We start from the raw sequence: 19148 nt of genomic DNA on the forward strand, positions 1-19148 counted from the left end.
TAGTTTAGCTTCAGTGGAGACATTTGTGTTCAAAACTTACTACACTGTCTTCAGTACTCTCTAGGGCTCAGAAATGTGATTGTGTTTTTGATTTAGTTACCTTGTCTCAGCTGAATCATGATACTTGCCTATATGCCTGTCTATAGCCTGGGCCAATCATGACTTAACAGTGTCAATTAAGCCTTGTCAGGATTTCATGAAATTCATGCATTTTACCTTGTGTTATCAAGGGCTGATAGGAGCTTCTGTGATTCTCTAAATTACTGTAGCTCAACTGACGCTTGATTAATTCCATATGTGTCTGAGAACACAGAGAATGGTTAAAAATTATGTCATTTTAATTGACAGTGTTTATGTAGCCTTTGTTTTCAACTTAGTTAGTTTTGGTGCTAGATGTTTCTATGTGGTTATTTTCAACCCTCAGGAAGAACCTAAGAAAGTTCGGTTTGACTATGACTTATTCCTGCACCTTGAAGGCCACCCACCAGTAAATCACCTCCGCTGTGAAAAGCTCACATTCAACAACCCAACAGAGGAATTCAGAAGAAAGCTGCTGAAGGCAGGAGGGGTGAGTCTTGCACCCATGTCAAAAGCCATCACAATAAAGATGTTGCTGCTTGTTGCTGGTGCATGATTACTATATGAGAAAGATTGACCTAACTGTGAAACTACTTAAGTAAAGTGTTTTTGTGATTAACTTCATACAGGAGCTTGGTGTGTGTCTTTAAGGGGAACGGGTGAACAAATTATCATGTGCCTTCCTTAAATACATGATCCTGTGATGGAAGTAATGAGAAAATAGTCTCTTTCATTGAAAGAGAAATGGTTCTATATTAAGCAGAATAAATTCAATAGTTACAAGGTAGAACAAGTCAAAACTTTTAACTATAAACAAACCTGCCTAAATTTATGTAATATGTTACACAGTCTGAATCAGAAAAATGTACCAACTTCTTTATGTGTTGCCAGAATTAAGTGATGTGAAAAAGCCAAAGGAAGTTTTCCCATTTGGAGGGATGAGGGGGCCCAAAAGGCCAAACTTTTAGGTTTACGCTTTGTCTGTTAGTGGAAATTGTTCTGCTGTGTTTCACACAATGACAGCATCATTCATTCTGCCAGGGACTGTCAGAGGCTCAGCCATGGGGTCTGCTCAGGACTTCACCCCTCCTCACCAGGGTGTGAAACTCTCCCTGGATTTGGCTCCACTGCTGGGCCGTCTTCATGGGCCTGAGCCTCTCCTGTGTCAGGTTGGGCTGCTGCCTCTTGCCCTCCTTCCACACACCACTGTGAAGAGCCTATGCCTTCTGCATTCCCTCTGATCAGTGCCATGCTGATGGGAGGGAATGGAGGAGCTGTTGGATGCCCCTGAAGCCATCCCTCCTTTGACCTGAGCCAGCTCTAGTCCTGTAGCCACTTCTTGCAGCATGAAGTCTCCCTCCCCACAGTCTCAGTAACCTCCTCTCACCTCCCACCATTTTGTTGTTGGTGTTTGTGTTAGAGATCCAAACTGTAGGCAGTATGTAGATAGAGTCTGACAAAAACCAAGCAGAGGGTACAGTTCCGACCCTCCCCTGGCTCCCAGGGCTGTGACCACCTCACAAGAATAGCCATCGATAGCCATTGTTGCTGCCTGGGCCCTGGCTCAGCTCACAGCCCTCCCATGCCCAGGGCATGCTCCAGAGCTGTTTTCCAGCCCTAGCATGGCTGCAGGGCTCTGCCTTGCTGGGGCAGTACTTGGTATTTGGCATTTGTCCTCGTTGTATTTCATGAGGCTGCTGCTAATCCATTCATCCAGGTGTCCGGGTCCCTCATGCAAGCCCTGCTTGCTCTGAAGTGTCAAGTGCTTTGCTCCCCAGTTGATTGTTTTCTGCAGACCTCATGAGTGTGTTTTGCCTGCTTTACCAAGTCGCTGATAGAGATGCTAAGAAAGCCTTCATGCTGTGAAATTATAAGTGTTAGTGCCAGTGCCTATCTTTATTTTGAAACAGTCATCATAAAAGTGGGTAACCCTTTTTGGTATCTTTAGACAACAGTAGGTTCTGGGCTGAAGATAAGAGGGAGCTAGTGTGAGAATCTTCAGTCTGCTGAAGGGAATCTTTGAAAACAAAGCAAAACTAAGTAGCATGTATAGTCTGAAAGACCCTGTTGCCTGTCTATAGAAGAGAACTGTTAAAAAAAATCAAAATAGAAGCATCAGCAGTGTTTTGTGTTTGCATTTATTAGGAGCGAGAGGGTATCTGTGTCTCAACAATATATTGACTTTTTAGTGTGTTTGCAAATAAAACATCAAGATTGTATTCTGGAAAACTTTGTGAGCCACTGCTTTAATATTTGTTAACAAGAGACTGGATAAGATTAGTAAGCTTTAACCACAAGTGTAATAAATCTAAATAATGCCAGCAGGGACTTTGGGGTTGGGGAGTAAAGGTTTAAGAGGTTAGAATAGGAAGCTTCCTTTTTATTACTACTTTTCTGTTCCTTTTAATTTTAGTTTTCTTGAGTTTACAAAAGCAAAAATGTTGCCTAAGTGGGAACAATAAAATGTGGCATGTTTTGATCAAATTCTTTCCCTGAATATATCAGTGTGGTCATTCTTAAAATGCATTGCATCATTGCTTTTTGTCTTCTGAATGCTTCAGCCTGCACGGCTTTTACTTCTTCTCCGTTTCCCTGATTTCTGTCCAAGAAATTATTACCTTCTCCTGAAGTTATCAGTGCTTTCTGCACCCCTGTGTGGACTTTGTGACCTGGGAGTTTATCTGATCAGCTTGACAGAAATAATGTAATAGCATTCTATCTGTCTTGTCCCTAAAAGTTTCTGTGAAGGGCTTACATCTCCTGGTGCTGAGAAGCCCATTACACTTTATGAAATGCTGGAAACAGGCTTTTCTTTGACTCCTGTAGAAACCCTGAAAAGCTGACTTTCCCTTCCAAGTGTGTGAATTCAGTCTGTTGTCTGTTCTATACAGAGCATTAACTTATTTGTAACTTCTATGCTTTAGGCCAAGAAAAGCATTTACAGGATAATAAAGTATGAGATGGTGTTTGCACTTAAAAATAAGTCAAAACAATTAATACTTCTAGCTTATGGCTATCTTCAAGAAAAAATAACAGTAACAAGTTGCTGAATTTTGATAGGCAAGGAATCTGGCAAAATGAAGCTCATGTCCTTCAAAATGAATGAGATACTGTATTAATGTAAAGCACTGAGTGGTAGCATTGAGTGGTGGGCTTTAATGTGGTGGGCTTTTGCTTAGAAACTTTTAAATAATGGTCTAAATTGCATGATTTCTGTGCACCTCAAAACCCAGATCTGATTGGTTTTTCTCCACTTATCTCATGAACTGACTGGCGTGAACTACAAAACATGCTTATTTCTCATTTGCATAAGCATATGCATATTACAAATAGTATGTCCTTCTGGAGGGAGAAGTGCAGGCTCACCTGGTACCTGCATGCTGCCATATTCAGTATAGGCTTGCCACTGTGTTTGTCTTTTGCTGCAGATTCCTTGAATTATCTCTTGGATGCTCTCAATGCCCCTTTTCCCCCACACATATATGTCGTGGCAGCCCAAACATTAACTAGTTCTTCTGTCTTTCAGGATAAGAAAGTTTTGTTACCCTTCTCCGTCCTTTGTGTCCAGTAAGGGATACTGGCTATGCTGTAGCTCACTGAGAGTGTAACACTGGGACATCACAAGTAATTAGAAGGTCAGAACTCAGGTGTAGTACGCCTTTGCAGTGCCATTGTGGCCACTTCAGTTAAGGCAAACAGGACATTTAGGGTGGTACCAATCATGTAGATTAGCTCTGTGGAATATTTGTATTGTAGCATTTTATTTGATATCACCAGAATTGAAGCATAAATGTGCAGTCAGTCTTCATTATTAGGAGGTCACCAACTTGCTGATTTCTTTTCCAAGAGACTTTTACATTTTCAGCCCTTAGAAGAAGGATTTGATTTGGCTTCAGAGATTCTCTAATCAGGAAGGTAAATAGAAACTTTGGGTTCAGTCTTAAACTTTGCCAGTTGGATATAGCCTTCCACTTTCAGAAATATATTTTCTCCACTGAACTTCCCACAGCGCCTTGAAAAGGTTTAGTTATGCTCAAATCCATCTCTACCATTCACCTGTTTTCAGTTAGCCTATTCTTGTAATTAAAAAAGGAGATGTTTACAGAAGAAATAAAACATTTTCAAGAGTACACTAGACAAATTCAACCAAACCATGCATTGTTTATGTTCTATATCTTTATGTCTATATATATATACACACACATATTCTGAATGACATTCCTTTTACAAAGGTTTGCTGTGGAAATGCTGCCCCTGAGAGTTTTTTGCACCATTTACTCAGTGTAGTATCTCATCATCTGTATACCAGGTATACATGTATACTCATGTGAATTAACAATCTGTTGCTTGAAATCCCCGAGGATACCCTGGATACAGATGGTGACTTTTAGTTGATCTGTGTCTTACCAAAGCAAGTCATCAAGCTACTGGTAGTGACAGAACTGTATACATGCAGTCTCCTACACAGCTCATTGTCTAGGCACAGCACGAAATTATGCTTGAGTAAGTACAGTAGGAATGAAGTTTTGATCATGCAAACACCAGTAAGCATTGACCCTTATGTGGTCATTCCTACCTAGATTTTTCAGTTACGTTTTGTGATCAGTTTCAGCCTTAAAACATGAGAGAGACCCTGAGGAAAAAGAGACGGCACTCTGATTGCTGAATATGGATTTCAGAAGAGAGAGATGACACTGGGAAATTATAGTCATTAAGAGAAACCTTCAAATTTGAAGAAGTAGATTTTGAATGTTGATTCCCACAGAAAACACTTGCAAACAGGGTCTGATTCCATTTATGTATTTTATATTGTCAGTAGCACTGGTTCTATTGCTTTTTTGGCTTGCATGTTTTTCAATTGCAAGAAAAAATTGAAAATTACACCTACTCTGTTTAATGAGCTAGTAGAAATAAATTAATTTTGAAGATGCTGAATGACAGCTGCCTAATATCTTAGAATTAAATTTTGCCACTGGAAAAAAAGATTTGCTCAGGTGTCACTTGTTTGAATATGATATCACAAATAACCTAATTTCAATTCCTGCAGTAAAAAGTAGTGAAAATATTTTCAGTCTACATTAAGATAGCATGTTGATACTCTCATAGCTGCAAATACTTAAATAAAAATGTTTGTGTTGTTTTGGAAATTTAATTGGAAATTAAACATTTCCACCTTTTTGGCAGGAGGCTCAAAATTGGTTGTTTAATCCAGGAGTATACAGACAACATTTAATAGCTGAATTTTCTTTCCTAAAAGGAAAAACCTTTTCTCTACCTCTTAGAGAGCAGTTACCCCTGTGGGCAAAAATAGTAACATTCACTGCTTTATCACAAATGCAAATGGCTGTTAATGGCTTGAGGTTTCATGTTTAGAGGATGCAAGAAATAGGTCACTTTTGGAGTAGTAATGATTCTATTTCATGACAGATGTGTCCTTTACTATTGCTTTCTGTAAAATTCATTAGGAAATACAAGAGCACTGCTTCTGTAACAAGACAGCTCATTCCTTAAAGACAGTTAATCTGTTAATGAGTCAGAGAGACAAAGAATTATTCTGAGTGAAGTGCAATTTTAGAGAAAATTATCAAGGTAAAAATGTAGGTTTTTACCAAAACCCACTGCATTCTGCTGTTTGAGGGTTTTTTCTTATCTTTGTGGTTTTATTGCTTAATGGTTTGAGAAATGTCTTTTCAGTCAGTTGAGATGTCTGCATAGTGCCAGTTCTAAAACCTATGCTCATAATCCATGTAATGAAGGTGAAATCACGGGGATTTCCCTCTTTTCTCCATCCTCCCTCTTTCCTGGCAAATTCCTCTGTGTCAGTTGGAATAGTTGGCTTCTTCCCAGAACCAACCTTAGGTATAATGCTGCTCTAGGGAAGAGATTATCTTTAATGTTATGCTTTTCATATTTAAGTAATTGAATTTTCTTAAAGTACATATTACTTTACTTTCAAGCAAATAACTTAAAATTTTTTTATATTGGTTTAAATATAAATAATAGTTGTTCAGGATGACTGTATTTTTTAGGTAATGATTTATATTTTGGAACTTCAGCCTTAATGGAACTTGTATTACTGCTAGGTTTTTCTTAGCAGTGTGTTACCCACTGGAATTTTGAAACAAGGTCCACATACCCATGTTCAATAGCTCGCGCTGGGGTCCATGCTGATTTTTTATCATCATGGCTTAAGCTATTAGTGCTGCTGTGGTCATTTAAAATCATTACTACTTTCCCCCCATATTTCAAATGCACTCTTTAATGTTGAAAGAAGTGATGTGTAGGAACCTGTTCTTCACTGTAAAATGACACAGGGTGCAGCAGCCCTGAGCTACACAAAGAGGTCCAGTTGTCTGCTACTGGTGCACGATGAGTACCATTTGTGATGAGTGCTGCCGAAATGCCGTAGTAATGGTTCATTTTTCCCAGAATTTTAATATGTATCTTGTAGCTCTTACTGAAAGTGCTGTTGGAATTTTTCTGCAACACACTGTGGTAAAGCTCACTGCCTGTTCTGAATATGCTGTATGAGGGTGTTCTTTGATGAGCAGCTCAGTAAATGAAACTGCAACCGGTAGCTTGCTGTGGATCTGATTATTGCAGCTTATTGATGGCCTCCTTTCATTCAGGAAAATTAAAAACTGGGAGACAGGCAACAGATTTTTGATAGTGGCTCATTCACCTGTAGGAGCTCTAATTTGCATTAATAAGGCAATTGTGTTGGTCTGGACCTGTGACAGCTCACACAGTTCCTGACTGTGTAAATACGTGTGTGGGGTGGTAGATCTGTGACTCCTATGCATCAGGCTTGGCATGATCCCAGAGCAGTTTGGGTTGGAAGGAACCATTACAGGTTATCTAGTCCAACTCCCCTGCTGTGGCAGGGACATCTCCAACTAGATCATGCTGCTCAGAGCCCCACACACCTGACCTTTGGTGTTCCCAAGGGTGGGGCATCCACCACCTTTCTGCACAATGTGTTCCATGGTTCACCATTGTAAAAAAATTCATTGCTATAGATAGTCTAAATTTACCATATTGAAGTTAAAATGATTATCCCTTCTCCTATTGCAACAGTCCCTGCTAAAAAGTCATCCTCCAGTTCTCATGTAGCCCTCCATTAGGTACTGAAAGGCTACTATAAACTGTCCCCAAAGCTTCTCTTCTTCAGGCTAAACAGTCCCAACTCTTTCAGCCTGTACTTGGTAGGAAAGGTGCTCTATTCCTCTAATCATGTTGGCGGCCCTCCTCCATACTCTCTCCAATAGGTCCATGTCCTTCCTGTGCTGGGACCCCAGAGCTGGATGCAGCACTGCAGGTGGGGTCTCACCAGAGCAGAGCAGAGGGGCAGAATCCCCCTGGCCCTGCTGCCCACCCTGCTTTGGATGTGCAGCCCAGGACACGTTTGGCTTTCTGGGCTGTAAGTGCTCATTGCTGGGTTGTGTCCAACCTCTCCTCCACCAGCACTTCCAAGTCCTTCTCAGCAGGTCTGCTCTCCATCTGTTCATCCCACAGCCTAGATTGGTACCAGAGGTTGCCCTGGCCCTGGTGCAGCACCCTGCAGTTGTGTGCATTTGTAGAAACAGGCAATTAAAGAAGACCAGCTTTCATGGAACATTTTAAGATTGTTCCTCATTCTTCATGTTATAAGGACATGAAAAGCAAGATCTTGTTTTGAAAGTGAGTTGTTCTTGTTGGGTACATGGGTACTCCAAGTTGTCAAGCATATATTGGTAGATAAATGTTGTCTTCAAAATGTCCATTCTTTTTTTTTCTTTAAGGAGACTTCAGAATCAATTGTTAGTAGGTTTAGTACAAGCTACTACAATTCACAAGGTATTACAGTTTCATAATTTTCTCCAAATTGCTGGAATAGGAATAATGGAAGAGAGTTCCTTATTACATTATGGTTATTGGTAGTGCACAGTTGTTCTCTGATCCATTCAGAAGTGATGGAACTACATAAATTAAATGCATGGCAGTTTTTCTTTCCATAGCACTCACTTGTCTTGCAATTGGAATGCCCTTAGAAATACCCTGAGAGAAACTTATTACAAGGGCAGGTGTTGTTAGGATAAGGGAAAATGGCTTCAAACTGAGAGAGAGTAAGTTTAGATATCAGGAAGAAATTATTTACTGTGGTGGTGGGGAAGTGCTGGAACAAGTTGCCCAGAGAAGTTGTGGATGCCGTGTTGCTGGGAGTTTGGATGGCAGTTTGAGCAACCTGATGTAGTGAAATGCGTCCCTGCCCCACAGCTGGGGGATTGGAACAAGATGATCTTTAATGTCCCTTCCAACCCAAACCATTCTATGGTTCTAAGACGCCAGCAGCTCAAATGTTGTGGAGACTGGTCACTTCAGGTTGATTATTCCTAGCCAATAACGTGAATATCAGTGGCTCTCCTCTATGCACTGTTTTGGGGGGAAAAGTAGGTTTTCCTTTGCCCTTGCCCTGGAAGTTGTCTTTCATTTAAAGCAACTGGTAGACAAAGGTTTTAAATACAAGCTCAACAGCTGAAGATTGGTGAAATGAGTTTTTGGTGAGCTAGAGGGAAGATGCACTACCAGCAGAGCAGTTAAATTATGTGAGAGAGATCAGCAGCTCCCCCTCGAGGAAGTTGTAGGCTGCAGTGGAGTCATCCCTCAGCCTTATGTTCTGAACAAGTCAAGTGGTGTCAGCTGCCTTTCCAACACACTGGTTGCCCTCCTCTGGACACATTCTAGTAGTCTGATGATGTCCTTCTTGTACTGAGGTGCCACAGCTGCACGTAGGACTCAAGGTGAGGCTATGCCAGTGCAGAGTAGAGTGGGATAATCACCTCCCTTGACATGGTTCTCCATACAGCCTATTCTGCAGCTCCTGTATTATATGTACCCTGGTATTAAACTCTGAAACTAACTGTTCTCTTTTGGCCATCTTTCTAGTGCTTATCCAGTACCAGGTATCCTAATCCACACTTTATAAAAACACTTAAAATATTTGTGAACAAGCCCAGCTAATGCCCTACTTTTACACATTCTATTACAGTCATTGTTTGCCCCATGAAAGACAAGCTTTGCAGTTAGCTAGATCTCTGCTCTGCTAAATACAGTCAAGCAAAATCTTTGAGGGAACAGCAAAACTGTAACTAGAGCTTCATTTTTTTGCGTGTTTGTGAATTCAGAGCGTGGTTATATGGCTGTCTAAACTGACTTGTTTAAAGACTACTGTTGTCTCACCTTGCTTCATTGACACCAGTACTTAATGTCTTATTCCACTAGTCTGGCTGATCCCACTGACCTGTTGATTTCAGAAGGGACTGAGAAGAAGAATTAGTCATGTTCCAAAGGTTTTGTCACTGAAGTGATTCATTGCGGGTGCAGACAAGTACCAGCTGCAGGTGCCCCTGGCTGCCTGGCTCAAGTATGGGCTGCAGCCATGTCCCCCTTCTCTTGAGGTGTATCTCTAGGCAGCTGTAAGATAGCAGGAAACTTGCAATGCAGGAAGGAGGAAACAAGTAAAAAAAGTGCACGTAGGTTGTGCTGGAGAGTTATTGCTATGCGATCAGTGAGCTTTTTTTCTTGCTGCAGTAGTAGTGTCTTGCTGTGATATGCTCATTCCCACTTTTCCATCTTTGGTGTAGCCTTGGCTTAATAGAGGCACGTGCACAGACAGGCCCACAGTGAAGCAGCATGTGTTTCCAGTGTGGTAGAAGCAATGTGAAAGTAGGGACTTACTCTGAAAGCTGGTGGAAGTACATCTGCCAGCCTGTGATTCTGTGTTTGACTAATGGGGGAACAAAGGGCAGTTACCCACTGCAGAAATTGCTGTAATTCTGTCAGCAGACGTCTTCCCATAACCTTAAACTGGATATGTAGTTGTCACTTTCCTAAATTTAGCCGAAATGGAAATACATCTTAATTCAAAAAAGTGTTGGTAATATAGGAGCTTTTTACATAGATGATCTTGACAAAGAAAACAAACATATTGGATGTTAGTTAGTGTTAATATTAACTTCTTTCTTTGAGAGGTCAAAGTAATTTTTTTGTTATTGTTATATAGGGGACTTTGATGAGGAGCATATAATTTTTCTGTCAGAGATCTGTTTGAAAGAGAAGTGTGTGGTTTTTATCTAGGCACCAAAGAGTTAATTTTACATGAGACTTTTTGGTCTCCTGTCATCTTTTTGTCAGCTTTAAAGGTGGTATAGTCTGTAGTCTGAACTGAAGTCCATTCTTAACTGCATGCATTGTTAATCACATAAAAATTTGGAATTTACAGTAGTATTTTTTTATAGGGTGAAATTTGTAGGGTTCGTGGTTTGATATGTCCAGATTTTGTTTCCTAAAACCAGTGAAGGATTTATTTTCTCTTATGTGTAACTGGACTTACCAAATCAGACCTCACATGGTACTAACGCTGTTCATTCCATCCCTCTAAATCTTTCTGTAGACTGTGATCCTGTTTTGAAACAGTCTGTAATATGGAGACTATTAATGATCCAAATACTTGCCAGAAACTCAGATATCTTAGAAGTCCATGCACTTTAAAAAATAGTCAGCTTTCTAAGAATGCCTGTGTACAATCATGAATATGTGAATATTTCTAAACTACAATGCTTCTGAATTTTAAAAAGAAAATTTATGCAGTGGTTAAACCTCAGTGAGTTTATTTCAGTGAGTCAGACTTCTATGCTTCAGGGAGAAAATGGCAGCTTCCAACATTAGGAGAAAGAATTTTGGCAAAGTTTTTGTTTCTTTGGTTTTAATTTCAGGGTAGGGCAAACCCTGATTCTCGTGACTAAATTTGTCTTCCACATGGATATGCATCTTTTTTGTCATATGAATGTATGAACAAAACTACTTTGGGCAATAAAATTTCTGTGTAAACTCTGTAACTAATGGGTAACTTTGCTTTTTCTGAATGACTGTTTGGTATTATGCAAATGATATGTTCTTAAAAATTTGTGGCTTTAAAAAATACTGCAGAGTTTCACTTAAAGAACAATATTATTTAACACCCATTTGACGTGCTCTATGAGAGAAAATAATGATGGGGACATGCATTTTCTTTACCTGTTGTGCAGGTTTATGGTGTGCACATGTGGCTATAGATTTTCCTTCTGGGTGATTGTTCTTTGTGAGCTTGTGCCTTCTCTTTTATACAGCTGAGTTTAATGCAACCAAAGGCCTTGGTAAGTTGAGATTAAAAAGTATTTTTCCAGCAAAAGGATCACTTATTGTGATTCACAATACCTAATTGCAATCAACATTGCCATGATTACAAGAAGAACGTCGTTGCTCTTGGACAGGTGATTTTTCAGACTTTGGCTTTTGGCAGGCTCTGGTTTGGAACAGCTTAATTGTCTTCTTCTTCCGCCTTTGGAATCTAGCTACAGTGTTGAAAACAGGCTGATAAAAAGTAATTTTTGTTACCTAGATATGTCTCTTAATATTCCCCAGGTTACCATGTATCTTTTGAGCAAAGTGGTCTGCAACAAGATTCATTTGGAGTGGTGTTTAAATAATTTTTTTAGATTTTTTTTTAAAATTGAAATCCTGTTTTCAGGAAGCTGTAGGCAATAAAATATCATCCTGACTTGGAGAGGTAGCATTTGAATATACATATCTACATCCTTGATTTCCCAGTATTTTTAATGTAGTGTGCTTGAGGCATGCGATGGGTCAGCTCATTCCTGTCCCCTGAGTCGGAGGATGTTTTGGTCGTCTGAAGAGGCAAGGGTAACCACATATGGCATCCCCAAAACCAGCACCACTTTGAGCTTGTGGGAAGAGAGGGATGTTTCCTTGCAGGTGCAGAGCTCTGCATTTTCTTTCCAGCTTTGCAGGGCTTGTCAGACAGCAGGTAAAGCCGTCTTTGGCATTTAGAGCTTTGAAACAATAGATAAATGAATGGCTGTGGTAGGAATCATAAAATCCAGGCACAGCAACACTGGAGCAGAAGACAAGATGGTAGCTGGGTTTCCCACAGATGGAAGGATTAATCTTTACATGTCAGGTAACTGCTCAGTAATGGCTGATTTACGTGTGCTTTCTGGAAATGATCTGTTTGTACTTAAGTCTTTAAAATCAAGAAAGGGAGCTAGACCCTTTTAGTAGCAAACTGTCTGCTTGCTTACAAGCCACCCAGTTTATTGTACTCTAGATAACGCAGAAGCTTGAAGTTAAAAGCTGTAATTAGAGACGTACTGCTTTTACTTTAAAACCTCAGTCTGTTTTTACAGTGTATCTTTGTGGCGGGTTAACCTTGGCTAACCCTGGTAACTCACTCTGCCTCCTCAACAGGGCAGGGGGAGAGGATAGGGTGGGAAGGTTCATGGGTCAGGACACAGGCAGGGAGGTTGCTTACCGGTTAATATCATGGGCAAAACAGACTCTTGGGGAAAATTAATTAATTACCAGTGTGATTCCATTAAACTATCCCCTCTTGAGATGTGTTTGACATGGATATGTTGGACTTTTATTCTCCTACCAATGTGATTTGCTAGGCAGTTGAGACTCTGTTGTTGGTGGTAATGTTTTACTGACATGCTTTCCCTCTTATGACAGATGATGGTAATGTCAGATGGCACATCGTTTTCTTCAGGGCAGAGCCTTCATCTCCCCAGCCTTCCCAGTAACTCACTGTCTTTTTCTGAAGTGAAGAAGAAATCATCTCATGGGCCAAAGGTGAGACTTAATTTACTAGATGATAGTTGAACCAGTGGTGATTTTCCTGATAATTAAGTTAATTTAAAAAATTCTAGGTTTTTTTGCAATCTTTTAGTGTAGACCAATGATAGCAGGTCTTGATATTTCTTTGCTGTGTATGTACTGTTTGCCGTGTGAAAATACTGCAGTACAAGGATGGCTATGAGAACAAGTGCCGGTGAAGGTTCTCTGGTTTTCGTGCCTGTAAAATTGTTTTCCTCCTTTTCCAGAAGGAATTGTGATAGTCTCTTGTAGTATTAGAGGATTACAGTGATGGAAGTGTGATCCATGGAAATGTAAAGACTCTAGATAATACTATAATAATCATTTCATTTATTAAGCATTTTTAAGGATAACTGTGTAGAGTGAAACTTGAAGTTGTGTTCTTTAGGATTTTTTATTTTGTTTAAATTCCAGAAGTTAATTCTTTTCTAGATGTTTCAAAGACAGCAATGTGTCATTGGTCTCTAGGACATCAAATTGAATCCCCAACTTAAAATATGGTAAAAAGGTATAGTCCAAGGAACCTCTTGAGTAATACAGATGAATTTTCTGAAACAGCAGGTAATTTCTTGACATGAAATGAACCAATGCTATGGGAAAATAGCATTGTTGTTGTTTATTCAACAACATGTTGTTGTTTATTCAGATAAGAAGTGCAACGCAAGCCTTTTCTTTGTTCTGTTAAATTGTTTGGGTTTTTATTTTCTTTTGTAGCGTCTTGTCGATTTGAGTTATGGTACTTAATCTTGCAGTGCATGTACTGCAAGGAGCAATACCAGTTCTTATTAATAACTTTCATGTTCATTATTTATGCCAAATCTCATATCTTGCATGAATTGTCAGGTAATGAATTAAGGGTATGCCTATGAAAAGATAGTAGGGATACATAATAAACAAGGACAGGCAAAAAATGTTCTTTGACATGTTTCTGCCTGGTGTGTATTGTACATCAGTGCCTCACAATCTCTAATGCAGGTGGTCTTGCAACATTTAAAGAATATATGGAAGTGTGGTTATTTTCCTCATGAGAAGCAGAGGTATAATCTGAGGATTAAACTGAAGGTGCTTACTTTGGCATGCTAAAATGAGTGTTTAATGCCTCAGAGAAAAGCAGCTGGCTACACCAGATGCTGCAGCAAGGTGCTGCTGGTTAGACTAGGATGTACCTCCATCTACTTGGATACCAAACAAGAGTTGGTCTCACACTTTTCCATCTCTGATAGGGGTTCTTGTGATGTTGGTAGGTAGCTCTCCAGAGTTCATTTTCCAATCACTTCTAAAGAGTTGGCTGTAATGTTGTTTCACCCATGTCTTGCTTTGCATGCCAAAGGAGGTGTGCTGAGGCTTGGGTCAATAAGCAACCCAAACACCTCTAGAAGGACTTCAAAGAGGTACTGACATGATACTGAGTCCTGTACTAATGCTCTGCCTAGTAACCATACACCATGGTAAGTCCTGAATCTCTCAACGTTTTGTAAGCAAGTGTTAACCTGGGATGTTATTTTCCAAACCACATTTAGACAGTGAACTTCTGTCTGATGTGGAAAACTGGCAAGTGTGGAGTGTGATGGAGTGAAGCAGTGTGAAGCGTGTATTTGCTGCACTAGGCCATATAAACTAATGCTTGAAATCTGTCATTTCTTGCTGAAGCAACTCAAACATCTGCAGAGTTTGGCCCATAGCATGCAGTTAGGTGAGTCAAGCCTGAGGAGGTTAGACATGCATGACATCTCAGGATTCCATCCCTAGAATTTTTAATAGTGGGGAGAGATGTTTTTTCAGACACTAGTTTTGTCAGTCCAATATGTGGATATCCAATATGTGGCTATTTGATTTTTCCTGTTCAGCCTGTCCAACTTGGAACACACACTTAAGAGCAGTTGTTCTTTTATCTCATAAAGAAAGACTTGTAAATATCTGCCTTGCTGAGAATCATACGCTGTTCTTGAGAAATGGAAACACAAGATAACCTTGGGTTTAATGTAACAGTAAAGTTTGGGGGTTTTTAATAAGTTCTTGGAGCTGAAAAGCCTTGAATTTTGGTGTTTAGTATTTTTGTTCTGGTTGGAGTGTAGGAAAGTTCCAGCAACTGTACAAGTAGATTTTTGTTTTTGTCTTTTGGAGTAACCCCAGTGATGGAAAAACTTCAGTGTCCAAATTTCATTTAAATATACCTCTAGAATAAGAGTTGCAGGAAAGTCTTGATAATTCTTGGGAAAGTCTTGATAGTTCTTGGGCGTAAGTTGCTTGTACCAAAAGTGTACTCCAGATGTCTGCACTGGGGGAGTTTGGGATTTTTCTGCTGCAGCAATAACCCTTTGATGTGCTTGGCCTAGTTTTGGTTTGTTTTGTCTGTGAATACCACAGTTAACTTTGAGGTCAGTTTTAAACTTAAAGTATGGAAAAAACAGAACCTTATGCTTATCTGTTTGCCACTGCAAAGTACCACATAAACTTTATGGTTAGATAAGAATTTAAGTAACAACAGTAAAACCACTGTAACAAAGTGGTATTCTTGGTTTACCATTCACTTATGAAGAATACAATATGGTATGAAGTAAGAGACAACTGTCAGTTTCTGTCACATTCTCTTCTGAAACATATATTAAGTAGAGATGTTTGTATTTCTGAAGTGATTTTTTTCATCTAATTTAATGGGGATGGTATTAGTGAGCCCCAGTATTTTGATTCTAAACCAAGAGCTTTAATCTTGGAAGTACAGATATCCGGCAGACACGTATGAAAACTTTTACTTTATGCATTTTTTCAGAATATAAGAATAGCTGCAGGCTGACTGCAGATACTTGTGTTGATTTAAATCGGTGCTATTACTATGCCTGTTTGTATTATATAAATATTACATGCACAGAATAGAGAAGCAGCTTGGTTAGGTTTTTGGAGGGAATGATTATGGCTTTTGCAATGAATTGTAGTATCAGCTGTAATGAAATGAGATTTATTTTATAAACAAAGAAAACAAAAGCTCTTATTCCTGTGTGTGGCCAGATAAAACATAAGTTGTTTCATGCTCCCCCAGTTGGCCTTCACTGTTAAACCAGTGAGCTTTGCAATTCTCCATCTGCTTCTGATTCTTCTGATGTCTGATCATAACAGTTTGGTGGGCTGGGCTAAGTTGAAGTGTGGAAAGTTTTGTAAATTTTTGTGGGAAGCAGGTAAATTCACCTCCTACCCTACAGTATTTTTGGAGGTTCTCAAAATATTGTAGTTCACTTTCTTGGTTTTTTTGCCTCACACCCTCCCCCCCTCCCCCCAATCAGCTAATGTTGTTATTCAATAATAAACAAGTTTGTATTCAACAGAAATTTGAATTTGCTTTTACTTTTAGGAAAGGAAATACTTTTAGATATCTTTCTTCTCTTTTCCTCTTGAGAGCAATAGGCATATTTGAGACAAGTTCTAGTCCACTGGCTTAATGTGGACACATAATTTCAATAGGCATAAAATTTTAAAATTGAAAATGAAAACAATGCACTTTTTTATGATCACTAGTACTAAATTTGTAATCTGAACTCAGAGTACAGTACACTGACAAGGCCATGCCAATGTGCTCAATTTAATGACTTCATAAAATATAATGAACTGCTCCTGCCCCTCTTCTTCCTCCGCCCCTCCCAAATGCTCCATTTCTTAATTAGGTTCCTAATGCCTGTCAGCAATTGAGGTTTGCAATGGTATCCAGAAATTGCTGCTTATTCAAACTCACATTAAAACAAATTGGGAGTTACATTTTGTGGTGTGAAGTCAGAACCCAACTCTGTAACGTGTACAGTTCAGCAGCATTTTTTGCCCTGTAGTTACAGAATTGTTTTAATCTGCAAATGTGTTACCTATTGAGCAGCTATCACAGTCCATTTGTGTCTCTCAAATTTACAGGACAATGTGCTCTGTGATTTAAACTTAATTTCATGAGCCCGTTAAGAAATACGAAAACACAACAAACAGTGTTGGTTCCCTTTGCCCAGATTAGTCTATAAAGTGAATTCACCTCCCAAATCACGAAGTTTCTTAGTTTATGACATGTAACTCTTAATCCATGCACTTGGCATCCATAAAAAAATAAGGTTACCTAGCTGAGTGTGAGGGTGCTTATCCTTCCTCCTCTGTCACAATGTTGGCACACTGTTTCACAGTGGGCAATGTGAAAGCCTGAGCTTTCACTCAGTCCAGCTGGTAGTCAAAGGTGGGCTTTTCCTGATAAGCTGATGCTTTATGCCTTTCAGATTGGAGGTATGGTTTATGTAATTCCTGTAAGTTAGAACATGGTGATGAAACTGCCAAAGATGATGGCTGCAGGAGATAGCAATTTCCAGGTGAACATGGCAGCGTAATGGCCCTTTACCTTTTTTGGCCACCTGTCCTGCCTACAATATGCTCTGTGTGTTCCCAGAATCCATCTCAGGCCTTAGCATGAGCTGTGTTGGCCAAAAGCTGAGCAGGAATTGAGTACACCAGTCACAGTAGCACAGTGACTTCCTTTGCTGATAAAATCTTAGATTTTTATTGTGCTTTCTAAAATACATATTTTTAAAGATATGTTAGCCCCTTTCATATAGCAGTACTATGAATCTTGAGATACTGTATGTACATGATGTTACTTGGCTTAAGATGATATCTGCAGGTATTTTGACATGCCTGTGTTCCTGTATTATTCTTTTGCATGCTGTTTGTTATGCAACATACCAAAGGCTAACGTTGACTTGGGTTGCTTGCGTATTTGATGAATACACGAATGTAAGCTATGGTGTGCAGATATATTACCTGTCAAAACCCCATGATCCCAGTTTTTTGCATGAACTTGAGAAAAGACTGTTTTGTTTTACTTAATTTACTCTTATTTCTTGCAACACTTATTAAGGTGGGAAAGAAAGAAAGATTTCAACACACTGTCAGATTCTGATAAATAAGAAAATGGTTTGAAAGTGCATTCTGATTTTCATTAAGATCTATGCTTTACATGATATCAATATTCAGCCACTTTTCATCCCCACCAGCATCCTGTGTTCATCATTAGGTTTGATATAACTTACTGGTGAATATAATTTGACTTTTTTGTCACACAGATTTTATGTTCCTCTTGCTGTCTCCTCTGTGTTATTGTTGGCTTCTTTTTGGGTCATTGCAGAAATTAAGGAAATAAGAAAAGATACTCTTTTTACTTAGAAAATGAATGCAGATATAAAAGCAGTGGGTTGGCTGCCTTTAAGAAAGGGTGATTCTAAGAGAGCATGTAAGAGGGGTATATCTCATAAGTATGTCACTTATTTGTACTATGATTTCTATGAAAATATCAGCTTCCGTGTTGTAGGAAGAGGAAAAAAGTCTGCTTTTAAAATTGGAAAGATGACAGATCTCAAGTTTCTTTTGGTTTTAATAGTACTGTGCCCTAGAACCATTTTCACAGATCTCCTCTGTTGGAAAACCTCTAAAATGAGACTCTCCTTCTGAAATGTAAAATACATGTGCTATATGTAAAATAATGTGCCATAAGGAGAGCGGTAAGAGAGATGTTTTTTCTATCTAGTTTAATAATGACACATGTTTTATTCCTCCCCAGGGCAACACAGCTCTGGCATGATAGAACGTGATGTGACACTAGAAGCATTAATAATTAGTTCATAAGTCAACTTCTGGTGCTGGTCTTGCATCAAAGGAAATAGTCAACTTTTTTTTTTTTTCTGATCTTAAAGAAGGAAAGGTCTTATGACTCAAGTAAAACATCTCAAGGAGTGCTAAGTGCTTTTTTTTGTTGTTTTTTAATTGCTGGTGTGGGAAATGAGGAAGTGCTTTATGTTTAGACATTCAAATGTCATTATAGTATTGTTCATTGTTGATGCTTCTGGCCACTGTGAATGTTGATATATGTGTTATATAAACATATAGTTAGTTTACCAAATCTGACACAAAAATACATTTGCAGTACATATGCAAGAAGCATCTCATAAAAACATGGAATTGAATAATTTATGTAGCACTGTGTGGAAACTCAGTGTATCACTAAATAAGATAATGAGAAAGGAAGAGCATTTCTAAGTAATTTTTTTTACTTAATTATTTCTACCTATTGCTACCGAGGAGAAGGAAGATATGGCAGATTCTAGACATGTTTCACGTAGACCTTTCAGGTCCTAGAGTATTAAACACTGACTTAACACATCCTGATTGGACAAGTTATAAGTAGCTATATACGAACAAGGAAGCACATCAGTGGATGTAGTCTCAGTCTTCTTTTCTCCTCTAATTGACATGACTTCCATTAGCATGTTAATTCTGCTTCATTTTCTTGGATAGTTTTTTTTCAGAGCAGTTGTACTGTGTGCATTATTTTAAAATTAGTCAGCCCTTGTGGAGGATGAGGC

The 19148-nt window shown here is 39.1% G+C and overlaps 1 protein-coding gene across 1 annotated transcript in view; it reads left to right on the forward strand.

The window, feature by feature from the left end:
- Nucleotides 1-301: 301 nt before the first annotated feature.
- Nucleotides 302-19148, forward strand: part of MLLT3 (MLLT3 super elongation complex subunit) — a 58907-nt gene continuing 40060 nt past the window's right edge. Inside the window, exons 1-2 of the mRNA XM_042012949.1 lie at nucleotides 302-568; nucleotides 12628-12747. Of these exons, the coding sequence (XP_041868883.1) occupies nucleotides 317-568; nucleotides 12628-12747 (372 nt within the window). The 5' untranslated portion in view covers nucleotides 302-316. The remainder of the gene's footprint in view (nucleotides 569-12627; nucleotides 12748-19148) is intronic.

This window comes from Corvus kubaryi, unplaced genomic scaffold (assembly GCF_017639235.1).
Source record: "Corvus kubaryi isolate FWS band 111438036 unplaced genomic scaffold, C.kubaryi_AGA036_p1.0 split1-37296, whole genome shotgun sequence".
NCBI lineage: Eukaryota > Metazoa > Chordata > Aves > Passeriformes > Corvidae > Corvus > Corvus kubaryi.